General features: G+C 42.4%; 1 protein-coding gene across 1 annotated transcript in view; it reads left to right on the forward strand.

Annotated features, from left to right (window-relative positions):
• PCLO (piccolo presynaptic cytomatrix protein) overlaps positions 1–26,818 on the forward strand; it is a 549,762-nt gene extending 522,944 nt beyond the window's left edge. The window contains exons 24-26 of the mRNA XM_090041018.1: positions 15,497–15,631; positions 16,860–17,005; positions 21,712–26,818. Coding sequence (XP_089897144.1) covers positions 15,497–15,631; positions 16,860–17,005; positions 21,712–21,852 — 422 coding nt within the window. The 3' untranslated portion in view covers positions 21,853–26,818. The remainder of the gene's footprint in view (positions 1–15,496; positions 15,632–16,859; positions 17,006–21,711) is intronic.
• Positions 26,819–27,851: the final 1,033 nt, after the last annotated feature.

Below are 27,851 nucleotides of genomic sequence, written 5' to 3' on the forward strand. Positions count from 1 at the left end.
TGATATTCACCTTACGTTAGATAATGTAGCTGGCTGAAATTCTTTGTGCCTGGCACTGAAGAAGGAGGTTTGCCCCATACTTTTTTTTGTTTAAGAGAATATAGTTTTTACTGCAATCTGTACATCACCGCTTTGGAACAATCACACAAATCTGGCACATGCCATTGAGCTCTGAAGAGCACGTGTCTCGAATGGTTGCTTTGGGAGGTACAACTTCTGTTACGATTTGCCAGGAGTGGCTCTACTCTGCGAGGGAGGAGAATCCAAATACAGAGGAAGTCAGGTAGAATTTTTCAATCCTGTGCGGATTTGCCAAGAGGAAGGCTGTTTTCAAAACCCACAAAAGTTAGCATCCACTAGATATCCTGTCCCCAGTCAGCACTGCCCACTTTGGGGCCCAATGTCTATGAATGTAAGCCTACCTCCTAAAGAGGAACTTCATGACTTCAGCCACAAAACACTCTGGGATACATTGGCCGTCAGTGCTCTGCAGTGCTTTAGATTTCCGTCACACTTACGGAGCTGGCTGCACATTTACCCTCATTGTGGCCCCCTGAAGAAAAGCCACTGAAGGTGTTGAGTGTCTGGCTCTAATGTGTCTTTCAGCTTTCAACAGAAGTTAGGCATGGGAGGATCCAGGATCATGGTGATGGGGATACAGCCACACACCTTTAAGACTGTGGTACTTGTGTAACCCAGGCGGTACTCCAAGAGGTATCCCCCCTCCAATTGAAGGGATCAAAGCAGGTGTACAAGTGCTGTGGGAGATGGAGGGACTCTACTCCCCCTATAGAGCAGAGCCAGACCACCAATGGGGACTTAACCATATACCTTTTAATGAGAGAACAATAGTGGGAACGTAACCAGTATAAACCAAGGGGTATAGGGGACACTACAACGCCCTGAGGGGGCAGGATTCAACAAAGGTTAGACACTTACAATCATAGATATATTCATCCAGTTGACAAAAGACAGGGTTAACAAAATATAAAACACAAACAGCAGAACAAACAATACTGGCTGGTGAAATATAAAAGGCACAAAATATCAAATGACAAGGAATATAGGGCCTAGGTACCTGGAGGGGGAGAAAGACACAATGGCCCCCTTCCATTGCAACAAGGATTTCTCCCTGCTAGTTCACTCAACCCCAGTTCATCACAGCTGGGACTTGAACTCAAATCTCCCACATGGTAGGCAGAAACCACACAGCCACCTGTGCTGGTACCACTCCAAGCTGCTAGGGGTCTTGACTTTCCTGGAGCCCCGGCCTCATGCCAAGCTGCCTGGCCTCTTATTGGAGGAGCTGGAAGCAGAGCTGGGAACCTCTCAGGTCGGCGCTCAGATCCCTGCTGGAGCTGGGGAGCCTCTCCGGCTGGCTGCAGCCTCCATTGGCGATCCTGCAGTGCAGCAGGGAACCTGTCCCGCCGGCCTCAAGCTGCACTGCTGAGGGCCCCAGTGCTGCCTGCAGGTCCCCCTCCTTCAGGCTCTTCTGGAGCAACTGTTCCCACCCCGCTGGCCCAGCTCTTTGAAACTCCTTCCTTGTGATCCCTTGCTGATCTCCCCAAGTCAGCTGCGCTGCCCCTTTTATCCCCCTCCAGGTGACACAAGGGGCCAATCAGAGGATATGGAGGGTGAGTCTCTGGGGCCTGATTGGTGAGGAAAAGGAAGTTCTCCAATCATCTTTTACCCCTTCAAAACCCCTGGGCAAAATCATTACCAGACTGGTGAGGAAAGGGAATCCCAAGTCCTCCAATCATCTTTTACCCTTTCAAAACCCCGGGGCTGTCACTGCCCACGCGCCCGTCACACTTGCACAGGGAAGACAGCTCACCGTGCATGAGTCCAACTGCCAAGGGGGTGGTGGCTGCACCCCACTCCCCACGATCCTGGATTCCAGATCTCTCTGAGTCTGAGTCTGGGTCTGAGTCTGGGTCTGGCTTTGGCATGGCTCTAGAGTCAAGGGGGTAAGGGCCATTGCTTGGCCCCTCTTTTCTCCTGCTGCTGAATTTAGCCAGGGTAAGGGGAAAGAGGGAAGGGAAGGGTGAAAAGCAGCAATGTCACCTCCTAGGCTCCACAGATGCCTAAAAAAGACAATGTTTTTAGCTCTAGAGCCCACTTCTTTGGCCAGGATGATGGCTGTTACACCTAAATTCTCAGTTCAAATATTTCATGTGGCCATAACATTATTTACACCACTTTTTCTTTTGCTTACTGCCAGCCCAGGCAGGTATACTCTGCTCAGCTACTGCTTCCACTAGCATTCCCCTGTTAGTGCTGTTGCAAATTATTCAGCTCAGAGGAACAAGATGGTTTTTCTAATGGAAAAACTGCTTGTGGGTGGATGCACTTATGTTGATTGCTTTGTGGAAGGTGTTTTTGAATTGCTGCAGAATAAGAACATCAGGAAAGTGTATTTCATGGAGATATGTGTAAGTGATGAATTACATGGAATATATTGCATTAGGGAAATGGGGGCTCACTATCCAGATGGATAGTCAGGTTTATGCTGAAGGTTGCCCCCAGTTAACCCAACTGTAAGTGGGTACCTGGCCATTTGGGCTGGAGAATCAAAGGGAGCTGGATATAATGCTAGTCATATCATTTGTAGGATGATGGCCACAATTGGTGTGTCTTAGTTGTGCTAACACAATGGGCCTCCTAGGTTCAGATGAACTTTGACATTTTTTAAAGTAGTTCTGACTATTTCTAAACTACCTTCTTTATCCTGCCCATGGATACAGCTCCATGATTTATGATAAATATACTAAAGGCAGATAGGAACCACTGTCTACCCAGCGGACCAATATAACCTCACTGTTTCCTTGTGTTCCCCTATCAGTCTGTATCTGTTTATTGTCTCTTGTTTTATTAGGTTTTTAGTTCTTTGGGAACGGTGCTGCCATTTTGTTCTATGTTTCAGCACTGCCTGGAACAATGAGGTCCTAAATACTAACAATAAACTAATATATATATAGTGTTTGCATAAATCAATGTATATATTGTATTTGTAGTTTCTAGTTGTAGATTTTGGAAAACAAGCTTAGTGAGTGAGTATTGTGTTTTCATCATTACTTATATACATATAAATAATATATATACATATAAGTAATGATAAACATAAAACAATAAGTGTTTCTTTCCAAATCCACAACTAGAAACTACAAATACAATAAGAGCGATGTTACATGGGTGGAGGATCAAAGACAAAAGAGCTCAGTATGAGGCAGAGAAAGCTATTATCATCCAGCAAAGTTAAAATTAATGTGTTTTCAAAGGTTGCTAAAGTGTTTTCAAGTGTGGCAAAAAATGAGCTCATGTTAATCCAAAACAGGAAATATTAGAGAAGCTGGATAGCCCATTCACAAACAAAAGCATGATGGTAACAATGTTAAAGCTGTGGGAGTTGTCAGACCGCAAAGCACAGCTGTCCTATCATAAATGACCGCAGGTAGCAACATCCCTAATCTAAACTCAGCTCATTTCTGAGCCTGGCTAAATGGTCTGGGCCCTACATGCCTAAAGAACTGCCTTCTCACTTATGCTCTGTCTTGATCTCTAAGGTCATTCAAGAGCAACCACCTGCAAATACTATCTGTGAGCCAATTTGCATGTTGAAAACACTTCAGAGGTTGTTCTTAGTAGCTGATCCTCAACTTTGGAACTCCCTTTCCCTTGTGGCTTGCCAGAACTTGAGCCTACATAGCTTCTGGAAGTGCTGCAAGACAGCTTTATTTGAGTAGGGATGACAAGATCCAATGGTCACAAACTCCACTGTGACCAATTCAGTCTGGACATAAGAAAGAACTTCTTCACTGTCTGAACCCCCAAGGTCTGAAACAGACTGCTGCCAGAGGTGGTTCAAGCACCCACTTTGAACACCTTCAAGACACATTTGGATGATTATCTTGCTGGGATCCTATGATCCCTGCTGACTTCCTGCCCCTGGGGCGGGGGGCTGGACTTGATGATCCTCCGGGGTCCTTTCCAGCCCAAATGTCTATGAAATCTATGAAATCTATAAGTAGGTGTCCTGCAGGCAAGGCTCAGTTGAGGTATTGTTTAAGTTATTTTCGTTGCAGACCTTATTTTAATATTTTATCTGCTTTTATATCTTTGTTTTATCTCTTATTGTAAGCTATCCAGAGCCTTTACTGGGAAGGGTGGCCTATACATCTAAGAAATAAATATAGAAATGGCATAAAAAAGAATTGTTTTAATGTAATGGGTGCCACTGAGGCACAGCTGTCTCTAGACCAGGAACAAGGGGCATGAGCTCCAGGGTGGAGGGTGGTGCACTTTAATCAGAGCAGTTCTTAGAGGTCTAATTAGAGTACACTCAGTGTCTAATTAATTTTAGAGTTCTAATTAAAGTGGCTCTAATTAAAGTGCCCTCAGCATCATGTGTATTCATTGTCCTGCACTTCAAAATGGCTCCAGGGGCGCTTTAACTAAAGCTCATACAAGGTACCCAAGGTGTCCCCTGGTGCCAAAGGAAACATTGATAAGGGCCTGACCACTTACTGTTACATTCCTTGGTAGAGAAAATATTGCATCCATAACCTTGTATTCAGCCAGCTCTATTAGTTGATGTGGGCTGGAAGGGAACGTTGTAATGGCAGCATGGCAGCAACTCCTATCTATTGTCTCAGAGTCATTTTGCATTCCTATTAGATAAGTAACACAATAACTACATTTCCATTTCTTGAATTACGTACGTGACACAAGTGGAGAAAAGCCCCTTCTTTACTATGTACTTTCTCCTGTAGAATACATTCAAATAACTTCTACCTAAGGTACACAAAAAGGATTCTCATTTCGAGTTTAGGCAGAGATTTACAGTGGTTTGACAGACACTCGGTGTTAGACTGGGATCTGTGGACAGGAACCAGGAGGTCATGGTACTCTTTGAGCATCCTGTCTTTAAGTATCTTGTACGGTATTAATGATGTAATGCCTGATAGAGGAAAAGTTTCTTACCTCTGGGAAACTTTTCTGGTACTTTGATGAGTTGGTACCTGTGCTCAGAGAGCTGGTGATGCCATGCAACAGGATATTAGACTTCTTTCTAAATACCGTAGAGAGAGACTATTGAATTTTCATATTCTAAGTTAGCCAACATTTTGCTAGTTTAAGTAATATGAATACTTAAACTTCTACTATGTTACTCAGTTCTAAAAGACCTTTTGTCTCATTATGCAATGCTAAATATCATTATAGCTGTTCCATGCATGTAAAAACAAAGACAAAAGTTGAGGAAGTATCAGATGAGAATTGCCAGTATTCTACCAGTGAATATTGTGCTGCTCCCAGTTCTTCATTAACTTAATCTGTTAGGGTATCAAAATAGATAAAGACCTAAGGAAATGGAATTAGCTCCAACAAAGGAAGTCTTTATTTCAGATCTTATGCTTATAATGGCATTATGCTAATTAGCATACCACTCTTTATTGTATGCAGCACATTGTTATATTATGGAAATTTAGTGGTGTTATTATTTCAGGAGGAAAAATGAAACATTTAGAATCAAAACGGCAATTCTTCACTGAAGAATTAGGAGTGTTTTTAAATCAATTGACTGAAAAGGAATCCACTTAACTAATGCCAAATAAGCCAAGCATACCAGAGTTCTGCTTGTCATTTGGAGTAAGGTCTCTAAGTTTTTTCAGAATCCACTATATTGCACCCTTGTGTGTTATTTTATGGAATAACCTCATCTTGAGTTTGGCAATTTGAGTGTTAACTAAGAGGACAAATCCTGCTCTTTCTTCCATGAATCTTTAAGGTTCCATTGTAACATATAGCTCAGCTGATTGACAAGATTTAAGAGAGGACACTACAAAGTATGTACATGACCACTCTGAGAAATGGGGAACAGGATTAGAATGATCCTCTGGTATATGGATCTTTCCAGTTGACAGATATAATCTATAGGTCCCACCGACACCGAGGGTGTGGATACCTGAACTTGATTTGAAGCTTGAATGGGCTTGAAGCCTGCTCAAAAGGGGAATATTTCAAGAGGGGCAGAAGCTGGTACATTTTAATTGTTATGTGTGGGTGAGCTCAGAATGATTCAAATGCAGCAAACCTGCACCAGCCCTAGCATTCCTTCATCCAGGGTGGCACCTTTGAGTTTGACAGGCTTAGGTAGCATAAGCTTTCTCCTGATCATCAGATGCCATAGGGTGTTGCCTATAAAAGCTTATGCCTCTCTGAACCATTTAGTCTCTAAGGTTGTCGGAGCACATTTAAAATTACCTTGCAATGGGATCCAAGCCTAACAGTCATGTATCCCACCATGCCACAGGGGCAGATCCAAATCACATAACTACTAACAGCCCATCCAGGATCCTGGAGGGGGAAACCAAGTGGCTTTCCCCACCAGGGAATTTAAACCCCACTTCTGGTACCCCAATGGGAGCATTTGATCTCCAGCGCTTTTGAGACTGCCAAGTGCAGGTTTTAAGCTCCTTGGCAAGCATGGGCGAGTGGTGCCTCCTGAGTCGAGGGAGGCACCCACAGAAGCCAGCAGTAGCAAGAACAGGGCTGGCGAGCACCTGCAGAAGCCAGAAGCAGCAATGGTGGTGGAGACAGGACTGGCGAGCACCCACGGAAGCCACCTTTGGTATTGGCAATGGAGATGGCCCTGTTGGGGGGAGGGGCATGTGTCCCCCACCCCACCTTCCCTCTCTACCAGTTGGTTATTTGAGCAAGGGAAGATCTTCGGGAGTGAGCAGGGAAGCTCTTGAACAGCTGAGACTGCTCTGAGGGATAGTATCCATTCAGTTGATTGTTGGAACTAGCCCTGGGGAGGGATTGTAACTTGTTTTTTCACTTCTCCTTTCTCTGCTTGTTGCTCTCTGCACTCCAATGGTACCTGAAAGCCCCAGTCATGAACAAAAAAAATAGTTGTGAGAGGTGCTTTGGAAATACATAGTCAAAAGATAGTCCTGGCTTCCAGAGCTAGGAACAGAAATTACACATAAACTGGTATAAGTGATCAGAAACTGGTTCAAATCTGTAACACAACAGATGTTCAGTGCACTGCTTTCAAAATGGCTGAAATCAGTTAAGGTAAACCTGGATGGAGGTAGTATCACACTTTCATAGATTTCAAAGACATTAGGGTTGGAAGGGACCTCGTAAGATCATCAGGTCTAGCCCCTACCCCAAGGGGCTTCTTAAAAGTGCCCAGAGTAGGTGCTTGCACCACCTCTGGGGGGAGTCTGTTCCAGGCCTTGGGGGCTCAGACGGTAAAGAAGTTTTTCTTTATGTCCAGTCTAAAACAGCCTTGCAGGAGTTTGTGACCATTAGCTCTTGTCATCCCCTGGGGTGCTCTGGCGAACAGGTGTTCACCCAGATCCTGATGCGCACCCTCTACGTACTTATATGCTGCCACCATGTCACCCATGAGCCTGTGCTTCCCCAGGCTGAAGAACCTCATAGCTTGCAGCCTCTCTTCATAATGTCTGTTCTCTTGCCCTCTGATCATACACATGGCTCTCCTCTGGTCTTTTTCAAGCTTCTCCACATGGTTCCTAAATTGTGGAGCCCAGAATTGTATGCAGTGTTCCAGCTGTGGCCTCACCAAGGCCGAGTACAGAAGGAGGATGACATAATGGGTCTTGCTCAAGATGCATCAGTAGACACAAGCCAGAGTTTTGTTCATTTTGCCAGCTGCAGTATCACATTGGTGATTCATATTCATCTTGTGGTCAATCATGACCCCTAAGTCTCTTTTGGTCATAGTGCTAGCAAGTGTAGTATTGCCAAGCCTGTAAGTGAGATGCAGGCTTTTATTCCTGAGGTGGAGCACCTTGCATTTATCTGTATTGAATACCATCAGGTGTTCATACACCCACCCTGCAAGCCTATCGAGGTTGGCCTGGATCACCAGCCTATCCTCAAGTGTGGACACTCTTCCCCAAAGTTTGGTGTCATCAGTGAACTTGGCCAGTCTGCTTTTGACACTAGTGTCCGGATCATTTATGAAGCCATTAAAGGTACAGGTCCAAGAACAGAGCACCATGCTGATTCGGTTCCATCAACTACCACTCTCTAGGTCTGACCTCAGAACGAGTTCCCCAGGTGGAGTAGTTGAGGCCACGGTTGCCCAATTTTTCCATGAGGACATTCTGGGATGCTAGGTCAAAGGATTTGTTAAAGTCCAAATATATGACATCAACCTCTTCCCTTTTGTCCAGGTGATAGGTCACCTTGTCATAGAAGGAAATGAGACTGGTCAAGCAAGACTTACCCACAACAAACGTATGCTGGCTATCCCTCAGAACGTTGCTTTCTGTTAGCTTAACTGACTTAGTCACACAAATGGGTTAGGTTACTGTCACTAGAGCAAAATAACATACCTCCACTACTCAAAGTTATCAATTACCAACATACCTGTCAGCAAATTACTAAATCAGCAATTAGTTCTTATTGCTAATGGAGGTTTATAGAATGTATTTTCTTATAACAAATCTATTAAATACTTAATCATAGCTATATTTTTTTAAAGGCTAATAGCACATTTACTAATTGCACAGTGATTGCAAAGCTGCTAGACAAGCTTGTTGTCCCTTGCTTGTGCCCAAATAAATACATTTTAAAAACTGGTTAAGATTTAAATAATAAAAACAATACATTATTTAAGTAAACAAGGGGGTGAATGTATAATTTTTGGATTTATTTTTTACAATGATTTGTACAATTATCTTTTAAAAAAGGACCAAAAATGATCTCTTAGTTCATAAAATCCAGCCCCTATGATCATAGCCAGTCATGTTGTCCAATCCCTGGTATAAACTGTTCAAGAGTAGCTGTTTCTTATCCCCCCATTACTCTTATCGGAGGGCTGTTCCACAACTCCATTCCAGTCATAGTTAGAAACCTTTTAACCCAGATTACTTTAGTTCTTGGCTACTTTGTACTCATTTGCTATTGTGCTAGATTTGTCATTTAGCTTAAATGATTACTCTCCCTTCCAGGTTTTTACTTCCCTGGCATATTTATAGAGAGCAATCATACCCCACTCAGCCTTTGTTTTGCTAGACAAAATAAACACCTCTTTTTAGATCTTGTTAATAGCCCAGCACTGCATGTATACAAGTGTGAGTTCAGCTTTCTTGATTGTTGCTAACCTGAATTGTAAACAGTATTTGCAATACCTTGTAGCATGGTCCTAGTATGTCCCTGGCTCAAGTAGAGATGTTTTATCTGATTGTCTAAGGAATGCGTTTGCTTCTTTCATATCCACATTATACAGATCGTTCATCATCATCACCATCCCGTGATCAGCTAATATACTCAGATGTTTCTCCTCCTCTGACATATCCAACAAATGAACCCCCACCTTAACATAAATTTGGTGGTCTCTACAGGCATAACCTTGTACTCTGTATTTTACATTTTATCCTATTTTTACTACTCTAGTCTTCATGGCATCCAATCCTGAGGTCTCAACCAACCACCTTTAGCTCCAGATCCAACATCAAAAAAGTAGGAGAGTAATTTTTAAAACATGTCAAGATAGGAATATGCAGGCTCCTTGTTTAAGGAGTACTTGATCTCTATCTTCTATAAGCTCACCTGCATATCTCATAAACTTCTCTCTACTGAGTGCATCTAGACAAAATGTACTTGGTTATACAAGTACTAAATGATTGCATAGTAACGACTGCTCAGTGGGCATCTCATTTAGATGTGCTCACTGACATCCCTTCTTTAAGCATATTTGCATTTAAAGAATCAGTGCTCAAATCCAAGAACAGAACCTGATATACCTGTGATCAAGTCAGAGAGAATGTGACAGGATGAGAGAAGTCTCAGTGGTGAGGCTGGTAGAAAAGGTATCAATGTAACTGGAAGGAAGTGGAATCAATGCTGAGATTTAAAACTATTCTGGCTTTTTAAGGGCAATTATTTCAATCCAATGTTTTACACGACTGGTGCAAGGACACCAGCCCCTTAGAGAATCAGGTTAAACATTTCTAATCTCACACAATGGAAGAAGTGAAAATGAGTCTGAAGGTACAAGAGGGCTATCATGTGTCAAGTGCTGCCTCAGAGAAACATTTTTTCCATGCATAGCTATTACAGCACCATGTTGTTTGTCATAAAGATTCCATAGGGATATACAATGATGTACTGCAAAATGCCAGATACTGAAAGGCCTCAGTACTGCATCATAAAACAGCACAGAAATTTTCAAACACAGTCAGAGAGAATGTAAATATATTTTGCTTTTTTATTTCAGTCACCTGAATTCCCTGTAACATTGTCATAACCTATGTGATTATGTGCCCTGGTGCGGCCTCACCTGAATTACTGTGCCCAGTTTGGGGCCCCATGCTTCAAGAAGGATGTGGACAGTTTGGAAAGTGTCCTGAGCAGAACAACAAAAATGATTAGAGGCCTAGACACAAGACGCATGAAGAAAGGCTGAAAAAACTAGGGTTATTTAGTTTGCAGAAGAAAAGACTGAGGAGGGATTTGATAACAGTCTTCAAATACCTGAAAGGTGATTACAGAGAGGATGGAGATAGGTGGTAGGGGGCAGGACTAGGAGCAAGGGTCTCAAGCTGCAGCAGGGGCAATTTAGGATGGCAAATGAGGTAGGAGGGAACTATCTATGTGGGTGGTCAAGCATTAAAACAGGCTGCTTAGAGAAACTGTGAAATCTCTACCCTTGGAAGTTTTCAAGAGTAGGTTAGACAAACCCTTGGCTAGGATAGTTTAGCCAGTGATGATCCTGCCTGGAGCAAGGGGCTGGACTAGATGACCTTGTAAGGTCCTTTCCATTCCTACTTTCCTATGATCCTAGGATTCTGTGATCCTATGTGACTGATTGACAGGACTTGAACACAGGGTTTGAACACAAGACACATTCACAACGTGAATGTGTTATTTATGTTTGCTTTGCACACTTACTGGGTGTAAGTGTGGCTAGTGTAGACAGAATAGCAACTATTCAGAATAACCTCATGCAGTAAGGGCTATTATGGTGTCTTACCAGTAGGTAATTGCCTATTTGCCTATAGAAAATGGCTAGCCTGGAATAACTGTAAGTACATGACACTAATAGTGGTATCATTTATACTGGCATAGTTTTACCTCTGATTTTTCTTAGAGCAATTTTATGCTAGAGTCTAGTAAATAATACCCAGACAGGGGCTTATGGCATTTGTCTTCTCTTTGTTGCACCTATGTAAACATATCTGCCCACTCATTACATTGGTGGGCACATTGGATGCCCAAACCTTCAGAAAAAATAGAAGGCAGAGCCAGCTGGTGGAAAAAATTGAAAATGTTAAGGGGCTAGGAAGGAGTGGGTGGAAATAAAAATAATCAGTTTTGGCAGAAAAAAAAACCCTCTTGTGTTTAAGTCAAGACTGCCTGCAACTAACAATAGACTTATGCTACAACTGTTTATATTGGCTTCACACGGGTCATCATTGCAGGATTCAATGCAAAAACAATACTGACCAAAGAACTAGCATCAGCAGGTGCTGGATTTGTATGTAGCTTTGAGATGTCCTCATTTCATACATATCTTTGCTTGTCCATTAACAAGCTGAACAGGTTGTAGTATGGTACCTGATCTCTCCTGATAAGCCACTTCTTTTGTAATCCAAGGCTGTGAGCCTCATTTTCCTTTCATTCATGCATGTATGATATTAATATAATTCCAGTGTTTTAACACAGAGCAGAACCAGGTTCTACATGGTGTGTGAACAGAACTGAAAGGGGAACAGGTCTTGTGACTAGAATCTAAGTCAAAGCAAGACCCCCATTTACTACACTGGGGGTGTCTACATGAGATGCTTTACTTGAGATTAGCACAAATTACTGCACAGTAAACATCACTGTCTGCACGTGCAGATGCTTACTGCACGGTAGTTTGCTCTAATTGCGAGTAAATTTGCTACCTGTAAATACAAGTATCAAATTGACTCACAGTTACTGTGCTGTACAAAATTTGTAGATGGCTGACAAGGAACAAACTTGTTCCTGGTCAGCCAAGCACATGGGTCAGGAGATTGCTCCCTGCCACTGGGACCTGCCTGCTACCTCAGTGGGCTCTGCCACCGGAGCCCAGGCAGGGACAATGTCCCCCTGCCCCAGCAGCAGGGAGCTCCCAACTCCTGCTCCCTGATTGCAATCACAAAGTGGGGGCTGGGAACAAGCTCCCAGACAGTTCCCAGCTCCAGCTCCACAATCATGGAGCTGGGGCTGGGAACAAGTGCCTAGCCCTCGCTCTGCAATTGTGGAGTGGGTGCTGGGAGCTCCCTATACAGGGAGAGTTCACCACCCAGCCTGGAGCTGGCTGGGACCTGCCCCTGACCAGCCCTGGACTCTGCAGGTAGGTCTGCATATGCAACCTGGAGGTGGCTGGGGACTGTCCCATTTCAGATAGTCTCCAGCCAAATCCAAGCTGCACGGGCAAACTTCCCTGTGCAGCCTAGTGCTGGCTGGTCAGAGGTAGATGCCATCCCTATGCCCCAAGTGAGTATTGGGCTTGGAAAGAGCTGCATGGGGGAGGGGGCAGGTCCCAGCCCTCTACCTGCATGTAGGAGCGAGCCCCCAGCTGGATGGGAAATCCCTGTCCAGCCAGGGACTCATTGCTAGCTGCCCTACCAGCAGACGGGGCAGGAGAGCAGGACCTGCCCCTCCACTGTAGCCCTTTTCAAGCTTCCTACCCCCAGTCAGGGAGCTGGGGCAAGGAGCTCCTTGCTGCCAGGGCAGGGGGACATTATCCCCACCCAGGCTTTGGTGGTAGAGCCTGCCCCAGCAGCAAGCAGCTTCTGGGGACAAGGAGTAATCTCCCAGCTCCTACCAGGATATAGCTGTCTCCTGGCTGCTCCCTGCCAGGCCCTGGACTAGCTTAGAGCTCCCCCTGGCATGGCAGCTGCAAAGGGCCAGTGTAGTGCTGGAAGGGGCAGGAGAAGACTGCTTCCGGGAGCAGCAAATCTGGTCCTGCATCCCTGCACATGTAGACACCTGCTCAGGATAAGTTTACTCTAGAATAAATTATTCTAGAGTAATTTATTCTAGAGTAAAGCCACCCTGCAGCATTTGTACGTGTAGATGCACTCTGAGAGCATGACTGGGCTGTAGATAGGGGATTTAAAACCTTACCAAGTTTGACAGTAGTATTACCTGATTTCGTAAGAGTCCCTTCTGTCCTTGGAGTCCAAAGGTGAAGGGTTGGCTCCGCTGAGGTCAAAGAAAAAATTGCCATTGACCAAAACTGAAATCTGGATTTTACCTTTTCAACCTATAAGGTAGGTCTAGAAGCAAGTCCATGGTTATAACTTTGTAGTTAGCCATTTTTTCCATGCACCAGGAAAAAAATATTTTCAATAGGAAAAAACAGCATATTATGAAAATCTGCAGTGCAGCAGCTGGCCTTTTATAGCAGGAATTATTCAAGTGTTGGTATACATTCGTGGTACATGTAAGTAATGTCTAAATATCACTTTGGGACTTTTATGCTTTAAGAGAGGAAAGATTTTGTGGTAATTTGCAGATGTACATTTAATTGTTTCCTTTCAGCAGAATCACTTTTCTCTTCATAACTTCTTGGCACCAGATTCCAGGATTTCCTGGTAATGCATTAAAGCTCCAGACTGCTGGCACCAAGGAGTTAGGCACTCAAGTCTCCCATAGATTTCACTCAAATTTGATCTGGGCTTCAAGTGAAAAAGAGATGAAATAAAGTATTTTACAGAGTCAGTGTTCATTTAGGTCCAGCCCTGCTTTTGAAGTGGTTCAGGAAAGGAAAGCATTCTGCCAGCAGGACAGTAGGGCTGTACAAAGCTTTGGGTGCTGATTCAATTCAGAGGAGATTCGGCCCAATTTGGTGGCCGAATCTCCAAATCCAAATTGAATCAGGGGACCAAAAAAAAGGTCTAAATTGATTCAAAACTCCCTGCCCGCTGCAGCAGGGACCTGGAGCCAGACCTGGACCCCTGCCAGCCCTCATCTCCTGCCAACTCCCCCAGCCCCCCAACCCCCACCCGATTCCCCAGCCCCACCATGGCTGCCCCACCCACCCCAGCTCCCGGTGCTTTAAAAAAGAGCCCTGACTCACCAGGTGCTGCCAGGCAAGGGGGGTAATCCCTGCTGCCCCCCATTGCCCCACACTGCATGGAGGGCTCTGCCATGAGCCCCCTGACCCCCCCTCCTCCCCCAGGCCCACCCCCTGTGGCTGCCCTGTCCACCCCAGCCCCGGACCTTTAAGAAAAATAGTTGAGAAAAGTCCTGGGACTTGCTGGCTCCTGCAGAGGCCTCGAGGCCTTGGGAGGGCTTGTGCAGAACCCCCCGTGTGGCAGCAGGGGGCAGCAGGGATCGCCCCTCGCTGGGAAGGAACTGGAGAGTCCGGGGGTCTTTCTTGGTTTTTTTCCCTTAAAGGACTGGAGCTGGGGCAAACAGGGCAGCCGTGGTGGGGCTGGGACAGCAGGAGGTGGGGTCAGGGGGTTCATGCAGAGCCCCTCATGCAACATGGGGCAGTGGGGGAAGCAGAGATTGCCCCCTGCCCAGCAGCACCCGGTGAGTCGGGGGGGGTTTCTTCCCAAGTGCTGGGACCTGGGGCGGGCAAGGCAGCCATTGCCAGGCTGGGAGAGTGGGCGTGGGGGTGGGCCTGCCTGATTCAGAGATTCAGTAGCAGCCAAATCGCCGAGTCAGATTTGGTCAAATTGATTCGGGACAGTGATTTGAATCACTGAATTAAACCACTGGCCCCCAAATTGGCCAAATCCAAATCCAAAGAGAATACTAGCCCCTTTGCACAGGCCTAAAGGACAGGAGAGTGCTCACACTGTTGTGCTCATTGGAAAGGATGGGGCATATTCCACCGTGATCTAGGTGATGTATCCAAGTATGCAAAATGAGCACAGTGATAAGAGCCTCGCCTACCTTCTGCTGAATGCCTAGCATATCATCTAGAACAAATGAAGTTGAAAGGTTTTCATATAAATATTTAATAGCTCAAAACCTAGTGATTGTATCTACAGGACTATTAATGGATTCCTGGCTTTTCAAAATACTTACACATTCATATTCATTGCATTAATCTAATTTCTATTTTTCTTTTGAATGCTTTCAATGGGAAACCTTTGGTGTCCTGCAATAAAACTTTTTAAAAGCGTCTAGGTGACTTAGGAGCAAAATACCTGTTGACTTTCAATAACTTTTAGGCACTTTGGACTGTCTGGCTGATAGTGAAGGATTTCTTTGTATCAGATTTAAGAGTAGCATCACCTGTAGTATCATTCTTCATAGTTTGAGTGCTTTTTGAAATCAAACAATATCTTAATGTCTATATAATTTGGTATTTAATGGTAGATTGTTTGCCTACTCAGTCACTGAATTATCCTTGTCTACCACATTACTAAGAATGAGAATTACTGTATTAAAAAACTTCTCTATCATAAAAATGGCATGAAGAGACCCACTCAATTTCCTTTTACTCTAGTTTTGTTTTTCTGCTTTCCAGGTAAAACCCAGGTGATGGGTGAAATTAAGATTGCATTGAAGAAGGAGATGAAAACTGATGGAGAACAGCTGATAGTAGAAATCCTTCAATGTAGAAACATAACCTACAAGTTTAAATCTCCAGATCATCTTCCAGGTACCACTCAGAAACCATCCACAGCAGAGAACATGTATATATCAACCTAGTAATATACTAGATTGTAATATATGCATGTAGTAATAGTAATAGTGTATACACACACAAACACACACACACACACACATATATGTAATGTTTATAGTCTGTATGGGATATTGATTGATGTATTAGATTTATATGCTGCCCTTGCCAACAAAGACTCAAGGTGGCATTACAAGACTGCATTACAGTAGTCTAGTCTTAAGGTTATGAAAGCATGGGAGATGGTGGCCAGATGTGAATCTAAAAGAAAGGGTCACAGACTTCTTCCTAGATGGAGATGGTGAATGGCACCCCTAGCCACTGCTGTCAGCTGAAGATCCAGGTGCAGCAGATGATCCAGGAGCAGCCCAAGTCTGAAAACCTGAGTGGCAATGGGAAGCTGAACCCTGTCAATAATAGGCATCCCAATCCTGTCTAGGACTGCCCAGCCCCATCACCATTGTCTTTTCTGGGTCGGGTGGTTCACCCACATCCAGCCCTAACTTGCAACAAAGGACCAAGGTTCTGGGGCCTGAGTTAGATGAGAACAATAGAACTGAATGTCATCAGCATACAGGTGGCATCTCACTCCAAATCTCTGCATGACCTGAGCCAGAAGCCTCAAGTACATGTTGAAGAGGAGGGGTAACAGGATAGAGCTCTGGGGGACCCCACAGGTAAGGAGATGATGATCTCTCACCTATCACCACCCTGTGAAACCTTCCTGCCAAAAAGGAGTGGAAGCAGTTAAGAGGAATCTTGCAAATACCCAAGTCATGTAAATGTTTTCTGAGCACCTCATGGTCAACTGTATCAAAGGTTTTCACCATTCCACCTGTGAAAGATCCAGCAAAATCTTCAGGGTAGAAGTTCCCCTGTGAGTCTCCAGGGAAAGATCATTGACCAAGTTCACCAGCACAGTCTCCATGCTTGATCCAGGGCAAAAGTCAGATTGACAAGGGTCCAGCAAGCTGATGACTTTCAGATACACATAAACCTGTTGGGTGACCACCTATACAATGACTTTCCTCAAAAAAAGGAAGTTAGCAATGGGATGATAGGAGGCTGGGGAATCCTGTGTAAATGAAAGCACAATATAGCTCCATGATATACAGCAGTCTGTGTTTTCCTTATAATTTAAATCATTAGGGACAATACTAACTGATAAGCAACTGTATGACAAGTTGAATTGTTTTCCCCGCAGATCTTTATGTGAAGCTGTATGTTGTCAATATCTCTACTCAAAAGAGAGTAATTAAGAAGAAAACACGGGTGTGCAGGCATGACCGAGAGCCTTCATTCAATGAGACTTTTAGATTTAGCTTGAGTCCTGCTGGGCATTCTCTTCAGGTAATTCTGGATCTTATTAAAGTCTTTTTTTTTATGTTTTCCATGCTGTGCTATGGCCATTAGAGATCCATCTTCCATCCCCAGTCATTTGACTAAGAGGTTGTTGGAAAAAGAACATTGCAAAGAAAAAGCACAGTTCAGGAATCATGGAAATGTGCGGCTGGCAGGAACCTCCGGAGATCATGCGGCCCATACCCCTGAATTGATGCCGGAAAAGTGTGTGTTGCACCCCAACAGGAGTTTATGTAACCTGATCTTGAAACCTCCGATGAAGGAGATTCTATAACCTGCCCAGATACCTGCCTTCGTAGTTAGAAGGGTTTCCCTGCCCCTCCCTACCCCAACTTCTAATTGCTGCAAATTACACCATTTTCTTCTCATCTTACTCCCTGTGTTCATGGAGAACGATGAATTCCCATTCCCATTATAACAACATTTCACACATTGCAGGACAAGTTACATTTTTCCGTAGTCTTCCCTTCTCTAAACTAAACAAATAAATTATTCCAACCTTTCTCTAGGCCGTGTTTTCTGGGCATCTTAACATTTTTGTAACTCTCCCCCAAACTGTCTCCCATTTGCTACATCATTCTTAAAGTGTGACACCCCAACCTAGACAATATTCCATAGGAGGCTTTGCCAGCACTGAGTAGAGAATATTTACCTCCCACGCCTTATATATGACATTCAATACTACATCTCACAAGGAAATATGTGTTTTTGGCAGCAGTATCAAATTGTTGACTAACGTTTAGTTTATGATCCACCATCACTTCCTTATCTCCCCTCTGCTGCTTTTGTTGACTTGCACATACCTAATGACACGTCTTTAGAGGAAATAGAGTTTTGTAGATTAGCCCAGGATTGAGAGGAAGTGCATTTGGATTTTGTTCCAATATCTGTTTCTGAATCATTGTACAGTCACAGATTCTGCGAGTTACATATTCTCCGTGTAAAAGGGAAGAATATTTACTGAACTCTTGGAGATCTTCTGATAAATAGGACTATGTAATAGCTAGGTATTAATATTGTTTATTGGACATAATCTACTTAGTCTCAGCTCTTGGACATATATGCCACCTTTACATCAGTGTAATTATCATTTAAAGCAGTCTAAACAAGGATCAGGCATACAACACTCATCCCCTACAACGGTGTAATGTATTTGAATGCCATGTAGAATTTTCCTAGGAAAAATCAGGAATTAAACTATGTCCAGAGCTGTCACAAGTTAGCCATTTGCTACCCTAGATAACCTAATATCTGCTCCCCCACCTTCTAGTCATGAGGCACTGTGTGTACAGCAAACAGCTAACCTGGAACGGCTGGCTGGCTGGCTGTTCCACACACAAGTGTAATTTAAATTAGTGTACCAAATTATACTGGAGTTCAAGTGTCATGTTTCCAGGCCCTCACAAAGGTTAGTGTAAACTCTAAATTACTAGGACCAGAAGCAGACTCTGAACCACACCGAAAGCTGTGTGGAGCTGCTCCATGAGGCACAGTCTCTTCCCTCTGTTCATTTACTTACTGCTTTTCCAAATTTCAACCATTTGGGCAGCAATTTTCCATTCTGGGTGTCTGTGTCAGGTGATTTTTAAAATTAGAACCAAAACAACATAGTTGTTTCAGAGAACAAAGCAATACATGATTTTTCTCACATCATAAAATCCTAATGACCTATTCTTTGTAAGGCACTAGATCCCCCATTCCTCGCATTAGGGGTTTGAAAGGAGATGCTCTGCACCTTCCTTAGAAGTCCACTCAAGTTAAGTTAGAAGCCCCTGGAAATTGCAACTTATACTTTCTTGGCAGAGATTTCTTAGTTTAACTGCTGAAGTCCCTACAGACTGCCTTCACTGGGCATGCTTCTGCCTGGGGTTAACTTCCTCTGCAGTTAAGTTTTGGATTATTATGGTCTGTGCCAGGGTCAGCAGGGAACCTGTCTCTTCTGTACTCTAAATTCCCTCCCACACACACAACTTTCTGCTTGAAGAAGGAAGCTGCCTGATTCAAATAACAAGAGGACAAAAGATAGCCTTGGGGGAGAAAATTGGGACAAAAAAGTTAGAGGAGCGGAGAGTGGAACCAGAGGCTAATCTGGGTTAGGAAGACAGTGAAATTGTGGCTGAAGTGGGAAAGACTGCAGGTAACGGATAGGGAGGAAAATGGGGTAACTGGACCTAGTGAGTGGAGGGAGACTGAGATCAAATGAGGAGCTCACCATAGGAAACTGAGGTTGTTTAGACAGGAAAGGCATTTTTACATGTGCCCCAGAAGATGCTTTAATTAACGATCGATTTTAATCAAAAGCACCCGAGTATAACGTGTATCACTAGGACCAGAAGCAGCCTTTTCAGTCCCCCGCACTGAAAAAAGGTGGTGGGGCGCTTTGAACTAAAGCTCATTGATCAAGCTTTAGTTCAAAGCACCCCGCTGCCATTTTTAAGCATGGGGGTGCAAACACATGTGGCACTTTCCTGTGCTCCAGCAGATTCAATTAATCGAGTCTGCTCCCTGCACGTGTATAGGAGTCCTAAGTCTGGAAACTAGTGAAGTTGGGGAATGAAGGTGAGGTGGATTTATCTGATGAGGATACAGCCTATGGCATAGGAATCACTGGGAACTGACGGAGGCTGGGATGAGGAGCTTGGGGTTGGAAACCGAGACTAAACAAGGAATTACCATATTTACTTGAATAGAAGATGACGCCCCCAATAATTAGATTGCATATATTGAAAATGTATACATTTGTTATACTTTTTCAGGTATAGAAATTAATTATTGGAAGTTTACTTTGAATTTGTCCCCCTCCCACTGCTACAGGATGGAAAATAAACCTGGGGGGGTTGGTAGCCCCCTTGCCCACCCCAACCTCTTCCACCTGCAGCCTCTTCCCACCCTTCCTCTTATCAGACTACTCTCCCTGATTGCATGGAAATTGGAAGCAAATTTGAAAACAGTGACCTGGAAATAAACATACCTGAAATCATGGACAGGCTGAAAGATAGATAAGGTTTCCTTGTATGCAACTGTAAGGTGAGGGGCTATTTTCCTACATTGATTTAAGTAAATACAATAGTCAGTGGCAGAAGTGAGTGTACGGAGGAGGAAGGGGGCAACTGAAGTCCGGGACTGATGAGAAAGACAGATCAAAAGAGAAGATCAAAGGATGAGAAATTGAGACTTGTTAGGGAAGGGACTCAAATTGTAGTGCAGAGGAAAATTGAAAGCAAGATGGAAATTATAGAAGGAAAAATAGGGATATGCCCCTTTGGCCTCTTTGGATCTGGAGAATTACAATCAGTCTGACCTCAGTACCTAGGAATCCGTTTCTAAGCACCTGGATACGAATAAGGTGAACAAAAGAAGCCAACACAGGTTTGTTAAAAGAAAGTCATACTTGACCAGCCTGATATCCTTCTATGACAAGGTAATGGGTTTTCGTGGGGGGAGGTATGGATTAAACCTTGACTTCAGCACTACTTTCAACACTCTCTCCCACAACATTCTTGTTACTAAGTTTAAAGAGGCAGTGTAAAGTCCTGTAAAGTGGGTGCATAACATGTTCAAAGAATGGTCATCACTGGCTCAAGGTCTACTTGGAGAGAGGTATCATGTGGGCTCTCCCAGGTATGTATCCTTGGTCAGGTACCTGTTGATTTACTTCATTAATGAATTGCACATTGGGATTGATTGCCCAGTTAGCAAATTTGTAGATGGCCTCTGGCTGTGTGGTCTTGCAGGCAGTTTGGAGGATAGGCTTAGGATTCAGGCTGACCTTGATAAACTGGAAAAAGAGACTCTGGAATTATTCAAATGAATTTCAGTAGGGATAAGAGAAAAGTCCTGCAGTCAAGACAGAATAGTTGCATGCACAAATACAGGCTGGGGAATGACTGACTAGGCGGCAGTATTGCAGAAGAGGATCTGGGACCTATAGTGAACCACAAACTGAATATGAGTCAGTAGGGCTCATGCAAAAAAAGAAAAAAAAAGAAAAAAAAATAATAAAAAAGAAACTAGTAGCATACTCAGTTGCACGTAGTATCGCCTGCAAGTCAAGTCTTCCACTCTAGTCAGCACTAATGAAGCCTACCCTGGAGTACTAAAGAAATGATTGAATAAGGCCTATCCTTGGGTGCAGTGGTTAAAGCACTATACTGGGAAGCTAGAAAGATGTAAATTCAAAACCCCTGTAAGGCGAGGAGGCCTAGATCCTGGACTTCCTACATCTTGGGTGCATGCCCTGACTACTACACCCCTGAGATAAAATATTCCTCCATTTTTGGGGAGCTACAAGTTCTGGACTCGTGTTCCCCAAGTTACACTTGTATGGAACTGCATAACTGTCCAGCCAGAGCACAGTCAGTAGCCACATGGATGCTTGTGTGCCCACACAGCACATGGAAAGAATTGCAAATTGCATGTGTGTCAGAAAGGCAGTTACACAGCTAGGTAAGTGCCATTTAGGCACATAAAATGAATAGGAATCTACCCTGCATTCAACTGTGCTCACTGTCTCCAGTGGGAGGAGATCCTTATGTAGCAGGCTGTGATAGATGTTTCTTTCCTGTTCTCCAGGTGCAAACACTGAGGTCAGCATGTCTGAATCGTTGTTGCACGTCAGCAAATGGACCGCGTAAAGAATTTTTAAAACGAGGTTGTAACAATATTTTCTTTTTTTTTTTTTTTTTCCTTCCCAGATTCTGCTCGTCTCCAATGGAGGGAAGTTTATGAAAAAGACCTTGATTGGGGAAGCTTATATCTGGCTTGACAAAGTGGATCTTAGGAAAAGAATAGTAAACTGGCACAAACTGTTGGTCAGCTCCACACAAACACATTGAGCAGTTCTGTCTGCTTAGGTCACAAAACCTTGCCGAGTCTGCTATAAACAGCATCACTCCAAGACTATAGTTCGATATCATTGTGTTTAGCTAGGCTTTCAGAATACAAAGTAGGAAAGAGCAGGCTCTGGGCTACATAGCACACTTAAATGAGGGCTAGTAACTTATTTTGCTGCATGACACAGCAAAGGAAATATCTGGGCCTAGAACTTAAAGTGAGGCTGTTTGCAAAGAAGACTGATAAGAGGGCTCTGCGATGCTGGACTCTTTGTGGCTGTCAAGAACGTAACTCTGAAAGAAACAATGAAGGCTTGAGGGGAAGGCATTAATGCACAGAGTTCAGCTGTAGCTGAAGGTAATGTGTCTGAGAGAGTAATCTGGTGTTCTGTGCAACCAGAAGGAAATCATCTTATGCAACAGCACCTAGGGTGACTGACTTTCCAAATCTCACTTTTCAGAAGTGTAAACCATGTTCCTCTGCACCTTAGAATCTCTGATAATTTGTTGTAGTGAGATTGTGCCACAGGACCCAAACTGCAGGCTGTCTGCAGTGGTGGAAACATTATTTAACACTCTGTTTGTGTTTTTTGTTTTCCAAGGAGACTTTCTATGGCTAATGCAGTCAGAATGATTTCATTTTTGTGTGTGTGTGTATCAATGCTGGATGTAAGCTACCATCCTGGAATGTAAAGGGTTAAAAGCACATTGATGAACTATTTTTTGGAGTGGAAAGAGAAAGGACAGGATGGAAATTGCACCAAATGAAGGGGGGAAAATATAGTGATTTTTAAAAAGAAAATTATTAACTACAATTCATTTTACCTATGGGGTCAGCAGTTTATAAAAGCAGGTTTTTTCTTGGGTGGGGGGGGGCACAGGGGTGTTAAGCCTTGGGATCAATACTATCATTTAAACTATTTCTTGTTTTCCCAACCATCAGCCTTACCCAGATTGCTTAAGGGCAGTAAAGTTTAAAATATTTAGTATGCACTCCAAAACAGTAGACCCACTGTGCTAATACTACCCCGGACTTTGTGGGGGTCCTACACCAACTTCAGTGACACACTTCTTGACATCTAAAGCAAGAAACAAGAAGTAAAGGAGATGTTTAGTATCTGCAGATAGTTGCATTAATAAACATTGAGACTTTCCTCTTAGTAAACTCAGGTGAATGACTGACACTAGTCCACTCTTAAGTGGCTTGTCAGTTGTGAAAGAAGTAATTATAGAAAGGTCACTTGCAACACCATAACTTAAGGCCGTGTCAGCACTTCCAAATTAAAAGCCTTATTTACAGGGGCTTAAAACTAAGGAGTAACAGTTTGATTTGGGATAGCGATGCAAAGGGGATCTGAAACTGGGTATGATATTTTCCTCCTTACTCAATTTAAAGCAAAAGGACTCCACTTGCATCATTCTTTTAATTGTAGAAATTGTTAATGATGAATCAACGTGGTATTGACTCCCTTGAGACTCCAAAATGTCTTCATGTTTCATGGCCTCGTTTTTAACATGATTTCACAGGTGATTACCTGGAAATATCAGCTAATGGCCTTTGCATGTTTAAGAAACAGTGACCAAAATTTCAAAATTTGGTGAATGTTTACTGTTTTTGCCCAACAAGAGCTTTTTACAAATAATTTTAAGTGTACTTTTTGTAGCTTGACCTGACTTACATGGAAAATTGAAAGTATTCCCTTTGAATAAATATGACATGCTTTAAATAAAGATAACTACAACTAGATTAGGAATTGGATTAATTTTGAAAGAGCTAGTGCACATATTTGACGGGTTTTTTTACATTTTTTTTATTTCATTCAGATTTAAAAATAACACCATGGAAATAAATCATTACAAAATATTAAAGCTACATAAAGTAAAGTCCAAGTTATGGTTTGGGTACATACCGTGTTTCATTCGTAGCAGTGTAGTCTTGCTACAATGATCTAAGTTCTCATAAGGACATAATGTCATTGTCAATGCGTATGACATATGCATTTACTTTGAATGTTATGATTTCATCCCAACTCTCCTCTTCTTTACAAACAGTCCTTCGGAGTTAATATAAGATAGTCTAAATATTGTGAAACTGTATATGTTGTTAAACGGATAATAAAATATCTCAAAGCAGAATCCCAAACTGAACCACAAAACCTTGAGTGGATAGTTAACAAAAATGGGGAAAAAGAAGAAGAAAAAAAAGAAAAACCAGATCTTTTACATATGTATTGCTTGTTTTTTGGATTATTTTGAATTCCTTATGACTACAGTATGTCCATTCTGTTTTTGAAATGTCCAGTTTCAATTACTGCATGAAGAACAAGCAGCGAGATGTGCAATTTTGTGCAAACTGCTGGTAATTTTGTTCTTGCTAAGATTTATTATGAAGACAGCAAGTCATGCTGATGGTTGCTATGGAGATTTCCAGCAGGAGCTAGCACTAACTGGATGGCTTACTGGGAAGCCTGTAATCATCAGTCTTAATTGACAAAAGCAGGCAGGCATGCTTTGCTTTCAAACACACGCGCATAAATGTGTCCTGTATTTTTATGAAATTGGACTGTTTGTTCGGTGCGGCTGAGGCTGAAGAAAAAAGCCACAGTTTCTTTGGAATCAGCCGTCAGTAACTCATTTAATTTGTGCATCTTTGATTCTCTGAACTGCATCAAAAACATTTTTTGTATATTGAAATGCCCGTGTTGGAATCCCATCCTGAAATGCAAAGGGCAGGGGGTTGTCAGGAAACCTGGCCTCGATCAGCACTGACTTGACCACGTGCAGCAAGTGCAGGACTTCTTTAGTGTCATCCTTGTTATCCATTGCAGAGAGCTAGCTAGCGACAGAGCTGGGTCAATGCACTCTCCCTTTTCAGAGGAAGCATCAATTCAGAGGCTGGAAGATGCTTTCAAAGTGTGCCAAGTTCTTTTTTTGACCAAATTTCTAGTTCTGGGTTGTACTGGAATCATTCTATGCAACACTAAGTCACGTTTGAATGCTATTTTCTTTTTCTTTTTTTGTGAATGAAGTCAGGAAAAAAAAAACCCCTCCTAGTGACAATATATTTTTTTTTAAAGTCAGACAAGGACAATTAAGATTTTTTACTTTTTTGTATATATATCAGCATATTTTTTTCACTTTTTTCTCAATTTTTTTGTTTCTTCTAGCTGGCCAAAAATGCTTAAATGTGGTGACAGCTCTTAACATCTCTGGATGATTGCTTATTAATGCATTCATCGACTTCTAAGATTTCTTTGAAGATTCATATTGCGGTAGGCAATGGCAGCGGCATTTTAACTTTTTTTTTAATTTCATACATCTGCTGAGTCAACAGAAGTTGAAGCTGCTTCTTTGTTCTAGGCCTTGTACAGTGGAAACAAGCTGAAAAAATGAGCAAAAGCACAGTGTGTGTGTGTTTACAAATGCCAGGGATTTCTAATGTTCTCATTATTTTATGCATACAATGAGCAGCAAACAGCTAATTTTTTTCTTGGTTCAAACTAGACACAAGAGTTTCTATGATGAATGTTGAGCTAGTTCTTTATCATTACACTTTAAAGGGATAGTATCCAGGGGCAATACAAGTGCTGCTGCTTTATGATTACCCACATTTCTACATTACATTAACCTTGCTGGAAGAAATAAGGTCCAAGCCAAAGCCTGCTGAAGTCACTGGTTGCCTTTCCATTGACTTCAGAAGGGTTTGCATCAAGACTGAGGAATTGATAGTTAGTTGTCTGGATGCTTGAGTGTTCAAATGGTCAGACTGTGGGGTATTGTAGCTGGTAACCAGCCAATAGTGACTCTTACTCTAGGGATGATGAAGATGAAGAAAAAGAAAACATCTATTATATTGTAAGCTAGTGTGCCCTATAGAGATTATTTAATTAGCATTTAGTTTCACTGAGATTTCATAAAGATATTAATAGTATTTTTTTATCTCATTATTTGAATCATATCTGGCAATATTTTTCAGTACTTTATTTTCATTGCTACAGTTTCTTAGTTCCCCAGATTCCATTGTCTATCTACCTAGATATGTACATACCTAAATGTATCACAGAGAAAATTGCATCTGTGTGACTGAAACTTGAAATGGTAATGAAACAGAGAGGAACTTCAGTGTAAGTATCCACCTACGTAACATGAGGGGCCCAATCCTCCATTCCTGTAGTGCCGTGGGTGCACCTGGAATGTGGGATTGGATGCTCTTTTTGAATAACTAGTTGCCTTTACTAAGAAAGTAGAAAGAATAAGCAAATCCGGATACTCTCTCTTTAAATCATACAATGCATTTTGACGTTTTCTGTATGTTTTGGTTTATTCTTTTAAAAAAAGATTAAAAAATAATATACTGAGGAGCTCAAAAGTTATAATATATATATATATAAGTATATATCCATAACTCAGAATAGGTGATTTGAGAGAAAGCAGTTTTCTTAATTTGTTACCCTGTAAATAAATATACATTTTTGTATATGAATTGAGTTTAAATTATTAATTCCATCTGGCGTCCAAGCATGTGAATGTGAACCTTATTTGACTGTATCTTGTATAAATGTGCAGTGACGTGCTCAGGTGCTCAACAATGGCTGACTAGCGTGTGTGCTGTCATGCTATCAGATGACGTGTACAGCATACCCAATGTTTAAAAAAAACCCTACAAAAATACCTTAAAAAAAAAAAAAAGAGTAGTCCTTGGAGAAATGTAATGTTTCCACAATGAATGTTGCATGCATTGATGGTGGTTTGTTAATATTCCTTTTTTGTTTGTTTTTTTATTTTGCTTCCAAATTATCTTGAAAAAACAGACAGACTTGTTCGAAAAGTTGTATAAATTGAAACAAATCCAGTATGAGAACTGTATAAAGAAATGCTTGTAAATCTGTCTCAGTTTTCATTCTATGTATAAATCCATGTCATGGTTTTGTGATTGTATACAGGATGTATCTGGAGAACATATGCAAACTGTGCTGTATAAAGGCTGTTATCCCAGTCTGACTAATAAATATTTAAAATATCTAGTTTGGTTTCTTTTCCCCACCGAATACCTACATCTGTAGAGGTAAGAATTGTGCCATTGTCAATGCCGTATACAAAACTGATCTGTTGTTCCAAATCCTATGGTGCATCATCTCCCACAGTTTTTGCAATTCCATCGTTATTTAGTATTTTCCATTTTAAAAATAGATTGGTTTGCCCTGCACTTCATCAAGCACATTAGAGCTCAAATCCCCAAGAGTAGTGTCATTGTCTTGACCTGGATAACTCCTAGCATCTTTCACAGCACACACATGGGAAGCATGGTGCCTGCTCATACTTGGCCATCTCTATTATAAAACTAAGGTGAAGACATATCCCAGATCTGTTCACCTTCAAAAAAAAAAATTTAAAAAATCCCAAAACCACAAAAGCCCTTGGGGGTGACAGGAGCAGGCAGAGATAATATGTCGCCCACTGGGTTCCATAGAAGGAGTAGGAAGTTGTCTGCAACTCTTTCCTCCTCTTCCAGTATCTGGCTTTCAGGATGGGTGTTCAGACAATCCTGTTGAGATCTGAATCATTCTCCAGTCTTTAGAGGGAAGCGACCTCCAGTGAGTGGTAAGTGAAAACTCTCTATGTGACTTTAGATATTATGTGAAAATAATCAGCAGGCTGCCATATCTTGACTTTTCAAGCAAGTTAGAGCTGTCCCACAAGCAGCTACTAAGAGATGAACTAAGAGGGGTGTTATAATTTACCCGTAGACTACATTAAGAGTTCTTAATACACGAGTGTCCACATTAAAGCATGAAAACTAGGTGTAAAGCACCCTCTAGACATCTTAGAGTTACACCACTTCAAGCAAGGGTTATCTCTGACCTGTGCCAGCCACCTCGTATTATAGTAACGAGTATAGTACATTATAGTCTCTGTGGAGATAAAATGACCAATTTTCAGTCTTTCAGCATCCCAAGATGTGCTGTCTTCTCCCCCAGCCTCCTGCTCTGGAAGTGGTACTA

This window comes from Crocodylus siamensis, chromosome 4, assembly GCF_052110815.1.
Source record: "Crocodylus siamensis isolate JL-2025a chromosome 4, ASM5211081v1, whole genome shotgun sequence".
In the NCBI taxonomy this organism is placed as follows: Eukaryota; Metazoa; Chordata; order Crocodylia; family Crocodylidae; genus Crocodylus; species Crocodylus siamensis.